The sequence below is a fragment of the Dinoponera quadriceps genome, unplaced genomic scaffold, assembly GCF_001313825.1.
Source record: "Dinoponera quadriceps isolate SergipeBrazil2010 unplaced genomic scaffold, ASM131382v1 scaffold2159, whole genome shotgun sequence".
Lineage (NCBI taxonomy): Eukaryota > Metazoa > Arthropoda > Insecta > Hymenoptera > Formicidae > Dinoponera > Dinoponera quadriceps.
In genome coordinates this window covers 834,184-846,249 of record NW_014556477.1, presented here as the reverse complement: position 1 = coordinate 846,249, position 12,066 = coordinate 834,184, and the positions used below count along the sequence as shown (strand labels likewise).

The 12,066-nt window shown below is 54.7% G+C and overlaps 1 protein-coding gene across 1 annotated transcript in view; it reads right to left on the bottom strand.

The window, feature by feature from the left end:
• LOC106747517 (protein split ends-like) overlaps positions 1 to 12,066 on the bottom strand; it is a 77,039-nt gene that overhangs the window by 10,764 nt on the left and 54,209 nt on the right. Inside the window, exons 3-8 of the mRNA XM_014625100.1 lie at positions 7,767 to 8,359; positions 6,852 to 7,471; positions 6,553 to 6,733; positions 6,119 to 6,410; positions 5,127 to 5,864; positions 1 to 5,060 (exon numbers count right to left, since the gene is read on the bottom strand). Coding sequence (XP_014480586.1) covers positions 1 to 5,060; positions 5,127 to 5,864; positions 6,119 to 6,410; positions 6,553 to 6,733; positions 6,852 to 7,471; positions 7,767 to 8,359 — 7,484 coding nt within the window. The remainder of the gene's footprint in view (positions 5,061 to 5,126; positions 5,865 to 6,118; positions 6,411 to 6,552; positions 6,734 to 6,851; positions 7,472 to 7,766; positions 8,360 to 12,066) is intronic.

Here is a 12,066-nt window from a genome sequence, read left to right as displayed (position 1 = left end):
GTGGACTCTGCGGCTTCGTCGCAGCAACGGGCCGCATCTCGGCCGGGCTGCTCTTCTCGGGCACGGTCACCACGGGCGTCATGTTCAGGGTCTTCGTCGGTGACTTGTAGAAGGAGGGTATGTCCGGGGTTTTTGGCGGCTGGGTCAGGTCGAACGTTTCGTAATTCGGGTCTTCCTGGTCGGTGTCCGTGTCGATCTGGAGATCGTGCTCGCTCTGCGGCGTGTCCGGCTTGAGGTCCGCGTCGCCTTCCCCGGTGGAGGCGTTCAGACTCTCGACCGCCTGCTGCATCTCCTCGACGTCCTCCTGAGGCGCCTCGGCCGGAGCCCCGGCGACCCCGTCCGCCTCGGCTTCTTCTTCCTCGCCCTCGTAGGAGAAGTCCTCGGTCGAGGCGCCGAAAGTCTCCTCGAGCAAGGCGGCGACCGCGTCCTCCGTTTCCTCTTGCGATATCGCGACCCGCGGCTTGTCTTCGTTCTGCGTCGGTGGCGTCGTCGGCACCGGCACCTCCGGCTCCTCCCTGCCGCTGCGGGACTGGCTGCCGTCTCGCTCGTCCGGCTCCGAGATGCTCTTCACGGCGTTCTCGTGAATGGCCTCGTCGATCTCGATCCCGAAGCCGGGTATCAGCTTCTCCTTCTTCTTCTCGAGCTTGGGGGTTTGAACGCCGCCGCTCACGACCGGCGGAGTGGCCGACGACACGTTCGCTTTCGGTATCGGGCTCAGCAGGGTTTCTCTGGCCGTGGGCAGGGTGGGCGACATCGTCTTGGATATCAACGGACTGCTCGCTCTCGGCGGACTAGGCTCGGCGCCCAGGTAAGGCAATTCGCCGCTCTTCTCGTGATGGTGGTGGTGGTGGTGATGGTGGTGGTGATAGTCCTTCCTGCTGCGCTCCTCCTTCGATCTCTTCCGCTTCTTCTTCTTCTCCTTGACCTTCTCCGGCGCGGTCGAGGGTGTGGACGGCTCGATACTGTCATTGTCGTCGGTGAAACGGAAAACGTCGTGGTCGTTGGACTCGTTGCACGCGGCCGCCGCGGCTTTCGGGGAACTCGGCATGCCCAGGAGCTTCGCCTCGATCTCACGGCCAGCCTCGGCTAAGTCGACGCTGTTCTCGTCCTCCGGCTGGTGGCGCCGCTTCTTCTCCGTCTTCCGCCTCACTCGGTCCATGTCGAGCGGACTGCGACCACCGTCGCTGTCCGACGCGTAAACGCTGTTCTCCGACGTCATGTTGCCGAACCGGTTGAAGAACGTGTTGGACGGGCCGTCGTCGACGTCGTCCGAGAGCGGGCCGAAGATGTCCTCCATTCGTTGCGAGTCCCTCGCCTCCTGCCGGTTGAGCCTCTTCCGCCTCGCCTTGGCCTTGTCCTCCCCGTTCCGGTCGCGTCTCTTCTCCTTCTTGCTGCGTTGCTTCTTGCTCTCCGCCCGCAGCCTCTCCTCGACGTTCTCCAGAGACGCCGGGACGACGACGGTGGTGGTGGTGGTGGTCGTGGTGGTGGTAGTGGTGGTGGTGGTGGTGGTGGTGGTGGTGGTGGTGATCGCGGCCGGTTCCGAGCCGTGATTCGGCCGACAGTCGGTCGGCGTCGCGATCGCCACGTTGGCTTTGCTCTTGTGCTCCGCGTTGTCCGCCGGCTCGACCTTCAGACTGTTCTCATGCGAGATGCTGTTCTTCTGACGCTTCTGCTTCTTCTTGTGCGACTTCTTCCGCGAGTCCCTCTCGTGATTGATCACCTCGATTATCGGGTGGCTCCTGCGGAATCCGATGGAGATCTTCTCGTCTTCGTCCGAGGTGCGGGGTTCCTCCTTGATGGTGGCGTGCACGCTGTTCACGATGACGCCCGAGACCTCCAGCCGATTCTGCTTCTCCTCGGTGTCGGCGAAGCCGAGGTCGACGTCGCTCTCGAGGAACCTTTCCGACTTGACGACCGCCTTGCGTACCTTGTTGTTGAACGGCTCCTCCTCCTCGCTGGTGTCCGAGTGGATGCGCGAGCGCGAGCCCTTCCTCGAGAGGGACTTGGTTCTCGTCGAGTCCGACTCGGAGGTGGCCTCGTCCTCGGTCAGGGCTTTGCTGCTCACCGAATCCCCGTCCCACGACGTGCTCTGCTTCTTCTCCTCCCGCCTCGCGCGACTCTGCTTCAGCTGCGAGAACTTGTCCTTCAGCCGCACCTGACGCTTCTCCTCCTCCAGCTTCTGCATGTTCTTCGTCGAGCGAGCCTTCACCTTGTCGTACATGCTGATGTAGGCGGGCTCGTCGTCGACGATGTCGAAGATCGAGTGCTTCTTGGGCTCGTCGCTGTCGGTGTCGGTGGCCGACGGGTGCCGCTGCCTCGCCACTTGGATCTCGTGGGTGGACAGCGGACCGTCGTCCACGTCGCTGTGCAGCGCGGACTGCTGATGATGCTGCGAGCCCAGGGAGGCTTGCTCGTTCGACGAGCTCGAGTCGACGCTCTTGGGCAGCTCCAGCCTCGACAGGAACTCCTTCTCGGGCTCGTGCGAGACTCTCGGGCTGCGCTCCCTCGACTCCTTCTCCGAGCGATTCCTCTTCATCTTCTGCTTCTCCTTGCCGGCGTTGTTACTCTCCCGGGTGGATTCGTTGTGCCCGTCCGTACCGGCGCTCTCCTTGCCGTCGCGACTCTCCCTGCTCTCCCGACTGGAACGATGCGAGTCGTTGCGGTGCTTGCGGTCCTCCGATCTCCTGTTCTGCCGGGACGAGCGGTCCTTGCTGTCCCGCCGGTGGTCCGAGATCTTCATACGCTTCGCGTCCTCTTCAGGAGGGCCGTCCTGCGAGGAACATCTGCGCTTGATCGACACCGGCGCCGCCGGGCTGATCTGGGACGACGCGACGGAAGGGTGCAGCACGTGGTTCTCGGTGGGCTGAGAGGGCTGCTGCCGCCTGCCGTCCTTCTCCTCCCGCCTCTTGTCACGCTCGGCCTTCTCCTTGTCCCGCCTCTCCTGATCCTCGCGCTCCTTGCGCTTCTCCCGCTCCAAGCGCTCGCGCTCTTCCTTCTCCCGTTTCTCCTTCTCCAGCTTCTCCCGTTCCTCCTTCTCCTTCCGTCTCTCCCGCTCGATCCTCTCCTTCTCCTCCCTCTCCCGCTTCCTCTCTCGCTCGAGACGCTCCTTCTCCTCCCTCCTCCTTTCCCGCTCTTCCTTCTCCCTTCGTTCCTGCTCTTCCCGCTCCCTCCTGAGACGCTCCTTCTCCTGCTTCTCCCGGAGTTCGCGTTCTTTCCTCTCGCGTTCCTCCCGTTCCTCGCGTTCCTTCCTCTCGCGCTCCCGCCTCTCGCGCTCCTCGCGCTCCCTCCGTTCCTTCTCCTCCCGTTCCCTCCTCTCGCGATCGATTCGCTCCTTCTCCCGCCTCTCCTTCTCCTTCAGCTCGTTCTCCTCTCTCTCCTTCCTCTCGCGTTCTCTCTCTTCCCGTTCCCTCCTATCCTTCTCCTGCCGTTCCTTGTCCAACCTCTCCCTCTCCCGCCTCTCCTCGTCCTTCTCCCGCTTCTCGCGTTCCTCCCTCTCCTTCCGTTCCTGCCGATCGCGATCCTCCTTGTCCCTCCGATCCTCCTTCTCCTTCCTCTCCTTCTCCTCCCGTTCCTTCCGCTCGTACCTCAGCTCCTTGTTATCCTTGCTATGACTATCCGTCTCGCCGATGTCGTTGACGACGCTCTCGTCTCTGTCCTTGCGGCTTCTCTCAACGTCGACCTCCTCCTTCCGCGACCTCCTCTGACAGTCCTTCCCTTTACCGTGCTTCGACTCCCTGCTGTCCTTACCGTCGCGAGAGTCTCTACTCTCCCGACTGCTAGCGCTGCTCTCCTTCCTCAAACGAGAACGAGGCAAATCTGTGGAAGATGTGGATAATGACGACGATGATGAGGAAGAGTTAGATGAGGATGTTATGGAAGACGGTGGAGCTATCGAACTGGTAGTAGTCGTGGGAGGTGTCGCACCTATCGTCGCCGAGGTGGCCGATGTCGCCGTGCAGGTTGCAATCACAATCGCGAAAGCGTCCGTGGTCGCGGACGCCGTGGGCGAAGCGGTGCTGCTCGCAGAAACGCTCAGTCCCCGATGCGTCGAGGCCCCGAGGCTGTGAATGCTACCCGCGCTACCGTTGCCGCTACCAAGGCCGATCGGTAGAGAAACCGGTGGTAATTCGGGACTAACCGTCTTGACGGATGTACCGGGGGTGATCGGCGTCGCCGGCGTCGGGTGTACGCAGTTATGCTGCGCTATCCGCGGGTCGCTCTTCATCGCCGACGTGGTGACCATGGTCGTGGTCAAGGACGTGTTCGCCGGACCGATCGACGCGCCACTGCTGCTCAGCTGTACCGGCGGATGACTAGGAAACGGATACTGTAGGCAAACTTTGCTGGTACAGCTGCTGCTGCTAGCGGTGAGGCCAGCGGTGCTACCGATCATCGAGACCGATCCGATGCCGATAATACCGGTGAACTCGCGCGGTTCGTACTTTTCACTATAGTTTTCCAATCGCTTCGAGTCCTCGTCGAACACGCTCCTCTTCGCCAGGACCGACTTTACGATGTCGGAGGGTTGCACCTCGTGGAGCTGCATATGGAGCAACTTGTGCGGGAACTTGAATCGCTCGGAGCTACTCGCGTCGATCTTGGCGAGGGCGTCACCGCCGGCGGCGCTCAACGCCCTGGAACCGGACCACTTCTCGTACTTCTCGTCCAAAGAGCGTATCCTCTCCTCCAGACTAGGGGACTGCGGCGCTGTTTCGCTGTCGGAACTGGTCGGGCTCGAGCTGGGGTGCCTCGGCGGTGGCGAGGCCGGCGGTTGCGGAGCGGCGCGTGGACTGGCCGCCGTGGAGAAGTTGGCGCACGGCGGGCTGGCCACTTTCGCCAGGCTGGCGCCGCTCGACCTGCCGCCGTTGTTGTTATTGCTGCTGCTGGTGTTGTTGTTGTTGTTGTTCAGCATCTGAGCCGCGAACCTCGGCAAGGGCAGCGACAGTGGGCCCTCGTGGCTCCTCTCCCTGAATCGTCTCGGTTCGCTCGGCACCAGGTTCTCCGGCCGCTCGTCCACGAGAGGAGTGCCCGGTCGAGATCCATCGTGGTGCTCGTGATGCCTGGAAAGATCGCTGCTTAAATCTCAGTGATTGCGCGTCGAGTGCTCGCTTCGAACGTTTCCTTACCTGCTGGTAGCATCCCGACGGCGTTTGCAAGGTCCGGGACCCCTGCCCTCGCAGCTGCTCCTCCTCGCGCTATGGTGTACCACTACTTTGCTATCGCTAACGCGCCTAAACTCCATGCTTTTTCTACTAGAATGCGAGGTGACGAGCAACGAGGCGATTTCCGGCTCGTCGTCCTCGCAGAGTATAGTCGACGACGAGCTGTCGAGCTTCGCGCGCTTCTTAGGCGCGAATCCGACCTCATCGCCGCTACTGTGGCACTCCTCGAGCTGCTCCAACAGGTGGACGCGTTCCTTCTGCAGATGCCGGATGTCGGGCGGAGGTAACAACGGCGGCGGCGGCGCGGGTGGATCGACGCTCGTCACGACGCTCTGCACCGCGTGACGCCGCGACGGTGGCGGACAGTCGTCGTCGTTGAGCTTGCCGTCGCTGAGGACGCTGCTCTGGTAGTCGTCGTGACTCGCGCCGCTCCCCTGGCTGAACTCGTCGTAACTGCGGAACCGACGCGACGTCGGTTCACCGTAGTCACCGTCGTAGTACGAGTCCTGGTAGGACCGTCTGCTGCTTCGCGACATCGCCGTCGGATGAGCCGGACTGGCGCCTGGGGTGCTCCCTCCGGAGGTTCGCGAATAGCTCGCCGTTCTCGATCGCGGGGGCGTGTCGTAGCGTGTGAATCGGCTGCACGAACTTGACACCGTGACCGCCGAGTCGAAACTACCGCGCTCCCGCCTAGAAGGAATCCTTCGAATCACGAATGCACTTGTTTTAAGCTCCCGATTATGACTCGTGTACCTAGGCGCAAGTATGTGCTCTCATGTTTATCAAGTAATTAGAATTCAACCTGGCGGAGTAAGTGAATGTCAGAGAGTGTCGAAATAATCGCACTTTTCAACAACGACTGAGAGAGAAGATACGTGTGTTGACGACACGTTTTGTATTCTGTGCTGTATGAGAGTGATGCGATGATATGAAGAAGATGAAGGGAGTGTACATACGTCACATCGAACGACGATGCGGGCGAAGGTCTCGAGTCCCAGGGTTTCTCGCTGGTGTTCCCTTGGCGTTCGAGGTGTTCGTAGAACGTCTCCTGACACTCCCGAGACGCGAAATCGACCTGCAAACGACGGCCCCGAAGCACCACTCCTCGCATCTCTTTCACGGCGGCCTGAGCGCAACTGATCTGGTCGAAGAAGACCAAAGCCTGGCCGCGCTCACGGTCCACCACTACCTGAGTTATCGGCCCGAACTGGTGAAATTGCATGTTGAGATACTTCTCAGACATGCAATCTAAGGGAGAAAAAGACACAATAATATGACATCCGTCCTGTTTGCCGGATGTTTCGCCATTTTCTCCAAGTGTTCTCTCTCTCTTTTTTCAAGAATTTTTCTAAACCCATGAATAAAGGCAGGATCAATCGCAGATAATTACCTCCAATGCCATCGACCCAAACGCAGGATGTGGGCATCGATTTTCCAAAGCCGAGTTTAATTCGATTTGTACCTAGATGCTCGCCATCCATGGATCTCATGGCTTTAACGACGCTACCGATATCCGAATATTGACAAAAAGCGTAACTCGACACGGCGCCTTGTTTCTTTATATCAATTTCCTGCAAATCAATAGGACAATATCTACATTTAACACCCTCCATTCGCGTATTCATCCCGCAGTCGAGCAAGTGTCGTTTATTTATTATCCTCTATTTTCAGATTCACGATTCAACTCACGATTATCTCGCCGAACGGCTCGAAATGTTTCCTGAGCTCGGATGCCGTTACGTCCTTCTCGAGGTTGCCGATGAATAACGTTCTCGTCGCCTTCGGATGGTACTCGTCGAGTTCCGCCTCGTACGGCCTGAACTCGTTGTCGTCGACGTCATAGCCCTGATAAGGCGCCACCTCGATCTTGCAGCCGAAGAAGAGCTTGTCGTGCGACACCTCGAGGGCTTTCTCGACATCCTCGGGCTTTTTGAAACACACGAGGGCGTACCGGTCGCCGGCTACACCAACGACCTTCACCCACGTCACCTTGCCGTGTTTCTTGTACTCGTGAAAGAGGCCGTCCTTGAGGGAGGTATCGCTGCTACGGGTAGGCAGGTTCCTCACGCAAATGGCCAGCGCTCGGCGATCCTCCGTGACGGCGGCGTTGCTGGTGCGATGGGGCGAGCTACCGGGCGACGTGCTACCACCAGTGGTGCTACCGCCCGAGCTACCGCTCCGGCTACTACTGCTACTTCCGGAGCGACTGCTACCGCTCGGCGAGCTGCTCCCGCTGCGCGATTTTCTGCGCTGCTTCTTGTGTTGTCGCAGAGCACCGCTGCTGCTGCTACCGCCGCCTCCACCACCTCCTGCAACGAGAGAACACATCGTTACCGGAACGTACACGTGGGTTCTGGTCCTCGACCATCAATGCACCCTCTTGTCTTCTCGTTTTAAGTCAAACGTGAAATATTTCTCTCGAAAGGTGTCTCGAGAAGTGAAAAGAAATATATATATATGTGTATGAAATAAATTAAAAAGTAAGACAAATGTGTTATGATAATGGCGACTTACGATATCGATAAACGTGGGCGAAGGAGCGTGGTGACGAAAGGGGATAGTTACCGAGACGATTCAACACCGATAGGTGACGAGGGTATTTACCTTGCTCGTCTTGGTAAGCATCGTTGGTGGCGGGCGAGGGTGGTGGCGGCGCATTGCCGTACCTCGAGCTCGTCGACTCGTAAGTCGACCAGGACGACGGCGGCAAGCTACCACGATGACGGTCTAGGTGGGGCGGGGGCGGCGGCCGGTCAGAGACATACGGGCCGGTCCTTGGGTAGAGCCGATCCCTCGCCCTGCTCGATGTCACGTGATAAGAGCTCGCAGGTGGTGGACGGCCGCGGGGTATGTAGCCGCCGACAGGATCCCCCGTCGAAGGATCCGTCGGATGACCGCCAACGACGCCGCCGCCGCTGCCGCCGCCACCGCCGCCGCCGCCGACGCCGCCGACGACGCCGACGCCGACGCCGCTGCCGCTCCCGGTGCCAACCCGGTTGCTCCTCTCGCTACTGTAGAAGCCACGTGAGTCAAAACCCTCGCCACCCCTCTCTCGCTCTCCACTTCCGGCGCCGGTACCGCCGACGCCGGTACCGGTGTTCCCGCCACCACCTCCGCCGCCGCTGCCGCCGGAAACGTTGCCTGTTCCGCCTCCTCCACCCCCGCTCCCGCCGCCGGATCCATGATCCTCCGAATTTCTGAAATACGGGAAAAAACGGGTAGATACTTTCGAAAATTAACTCGGGCCTCGTCATTGTACTTGACACCATCTTGAGTTCATCTTCGGATGCTTCGTGGCGAATGAAACACTTCGAACAGTATCTGAAGATGAACTTGGGGCGATTTCAAATATAAGATCGGATAATGCGGTTCGTTTCGTTGCGAATGCTTCGGAGCCCCGTATAGACCAATTCATTTCTGTCTTTAAGCGTTTCAAGCATTCGCAGCGTGTCGTGGACCCCATCTTATGACTATAGTCCGTCCCGTGTCCAATAGAAGAATTAATTTGTTAATAATTCTCAGGAAATATATTTTTCAATTGGACAGAAGACGCATTGTCATCGAAAAAAAAGGCCGCTTTAATCTGTCGACTATGTACACACAGACAGAAAGACTGTTCTATTCCCAAGGCATAGTGATATCGGAAATTTCGCATTAAACGTATCATTTCGAAACATTCGTGCGTCATGAATTTTGGAGCATCTCTGCCGATTCACAGAATAATCAGAGCAGTTTTGGTTGAGCGAAAACTCAAAAATAATGCGCCGAATTCAAAACTTCCGATATCACTGGGAAACGGGACAACCTTTCTGTCCACGACTGTACATCACAGGACGCTTGCAGCAGTTTTTTTTCTTACATGACACACAACAAATTAGATATGTATATATCTAAAAAATTATATATGTGTACATATAATTTTGACAGTTGTCTGACTATCTACTACGTATGTTCGTAAATCATAGGTTCGCTTTTGTCGTATTCATTTGTGTGTTTCGAAACATGTAAAAGAAAAAACTGTTGTGACCGACTGTGTATGGAAGACGGTATAGCCAGTTACAAAAAGAAAAAGGGTTTGCAATACTTTGTTTCGATGAGTTTTGCAGCGCATCTCGTATCCGATAGGAAAATGTATTTCCTGAGAATTGCTGAAAAACAAATTCCCCTATTGGACACAGGATGCATTCCGGAACTAATAATAAAAAGTGTCGCAACCTTTCCGACCGAGCATACATTCGTTTGCAGAACGGGTTGAATAAATTGTCTTCAACGCGCTTTGGAACGCGGCCGACGTCTACACAATGGGAATAACACTCGAAAGATACATTCTCTCATTAGATATACATAGTCGACATAATAACCTTAAAGATCTATTCAGACAAACTTGCATAATTCATATGCGCAAACCAATCGTGTGTCTGAGATAAAAGATATCTCGTGTATGAGTCATGATTGGTCGATTTTTTATATGTTATTGATTCCGTACATGTTATGCGATTATGCAAGAGCTTGTCTGGAAAAATTAAATCCTAGAACGCATAATGTATTTCTTATGCGAAACTATAAAGTAGTAAAGTTTTAACTTTATGTGTTAAAGCTACTTTATCGGTCTGCTCTGATCGTCACAGGAATAGTCCTTTCGTACAAATTGCTTTGCTAAAGCGACCGATATAATTATACCCGTCACTTCATACGAATCACCATATGTACGTTGCTTTAAAATAGCTTTATTTCCTTGATAAGCCGCCTGATCATGAAATGTCGTCATAAGGTAAAATTAATTAAATACATTAAAAAGTAATATTACGAGGAAAAAAATATTACGAAACTTGTATCACGACTCAATGTGACTTTCGAATTCTATTTTCTCAATACAGGTTGTATATACAATCATATTAATTATTACTATTTATAAACGGTGAAGAAATCGCAAACCGCGAAATAACCCGTCCCACTTTTTAAGTGTCTCGTCGAGGTCACTGCTATTTATTCTCCGGTATCATCCTGCATTCAGTTCAGAAACCGTAAATACAGGCCAACGTTGCGGAAATGCTTTTGCACCTGAGCGATCTGGCTAGCGCGAAAAAATCGCCGGGCGGCTTAAATATCTCAATCCTGCTCGCGCGATCGCAGCCTAGTCGAGCCGGGCGGCGAACCGGGCTCGTAAATTTCTGTGTACACCACTGACAGTTAACGCTCTCTTCCCCTTATTCTCTCCCTCTCCTCGTCCCCCCCGGGCCGTCACGCTTCGACAGTCACTACTCGGGCGATAGCGCCCGCGCAGCCGTCGGTCGAGACGTGGCAACATCGTCAGCGAACACGTCGTCACGGTCACCTGACTTTTCGTGGAAACGCGACGCCACTATACTCTTCTTGGTCGCTCGCGCGAGTGTGAATATCAGCGTGCACGAATGCGTGTAGCGTGTACGCACGGCCTTTTTTTCTCCTTTTCATTTCCCTCCCGTTACTCCTCGCTCTCTCTCTCTCTCCTCCGTCTCTCTTCCTCCCTGCCTCCCCTCCCCTCGTCGTTGCCTCTACTCTTCGCCCTCTTACGGTGAGATCAATCGATTGAAGACAGTCTCGGATTTTTCCGCAGGCGACACACGCGCCTCGACTTCGAGCACATACGTGTGGCGGTGTCGTTGATGCCACGGAGAAAGTGCTGCATCTATCTGGTTAATCGTATGTAACACGTAACCTGTCAAATAGATGGTGAGTAGACGAGAAAACGGCCACATTGGCGGCAATGACGTCAGGAAATGCCGAATGCGTAGTGAGAATGTTTGCGAGGAGGAAAGAGAGCGACTTATATCGAAATCGTGATAAGAATATCTCGACGGTTCTCAACCTGAGATATCGTGCGATCACCCTCGTCGATTACTCGTAACGTTACATGTTATCGCGATATGAAAGATGGACACGAAAACGCGAGAGATGCTTCCGATTAATCGGGTGACGGGAAATAATCCGGTAAAAACCGACGGCAGCTTTTTGCCGCGGTAAATGCGCAGCAATGATTAACTTAAAACAGTGCAGAGAGTTCATGTTCGCGGAGAAAAACGATCTACCGATACGCTATTTCGAACGAATAATCCTTGAAAACATTGACACGTCCACTCTTATGAATGTATTGCCAATTATAACATTAAATCGGCATCCTCGCGTGCTTGTCCATCGTTACGAATAATAATAATAATAATAGCGTGTAATATCGATCAGGAGGCATCGTATTACCGAATATATTCGCTTTTACACACACATCCTGACACCGTGTTACCGGGTGCACACTGGACGATTCCGTATTAAATTTCAGACTCCGCTGTGGTAAAAGCGCAAATTTTTCTGGACATCAATGGTCAATGCGTCACAGATAACATCGGTAACGCGCCGTTACGTACGACGATTAACACAGCGAGTTGTTCGTGCCAGGGAAAAGACGGTGCGGCATGTATGTACGTGTTTACAAAAACGGATATTGATACAGCGGCATTACACGAGAACCGAATCACAGTGACGATTCGTTCCGGGAATATGCGGAAAAACAACCGTGACTCGTGGAAAGAAATACGAGAAAATGCGATATAACTATCGACCACATTCACGGCGTCATTGGTGAATCTGTAAAATACGAGCGATGTGTGTATATTAAAAAACTCCTGTTGTGTAATATATACCGGCTATATTTTATATAATTTAAAATCTGTATTTACCATAAAAAAGTAGAGTATTGTGGACCGGGCGAAAGAATTGAATATAATCTATAAGAAGGAAAAAAAAAGATAAAAAAAAAAAAGAAAACAGAAAGTCTTCTCATTTGCATACCTTGTTGGCCCCTTCAAAATCCGCCGTTTACGATGATTTATATACGATGATCTACTTCGCAGATGCAGGCACGTTTTAATAT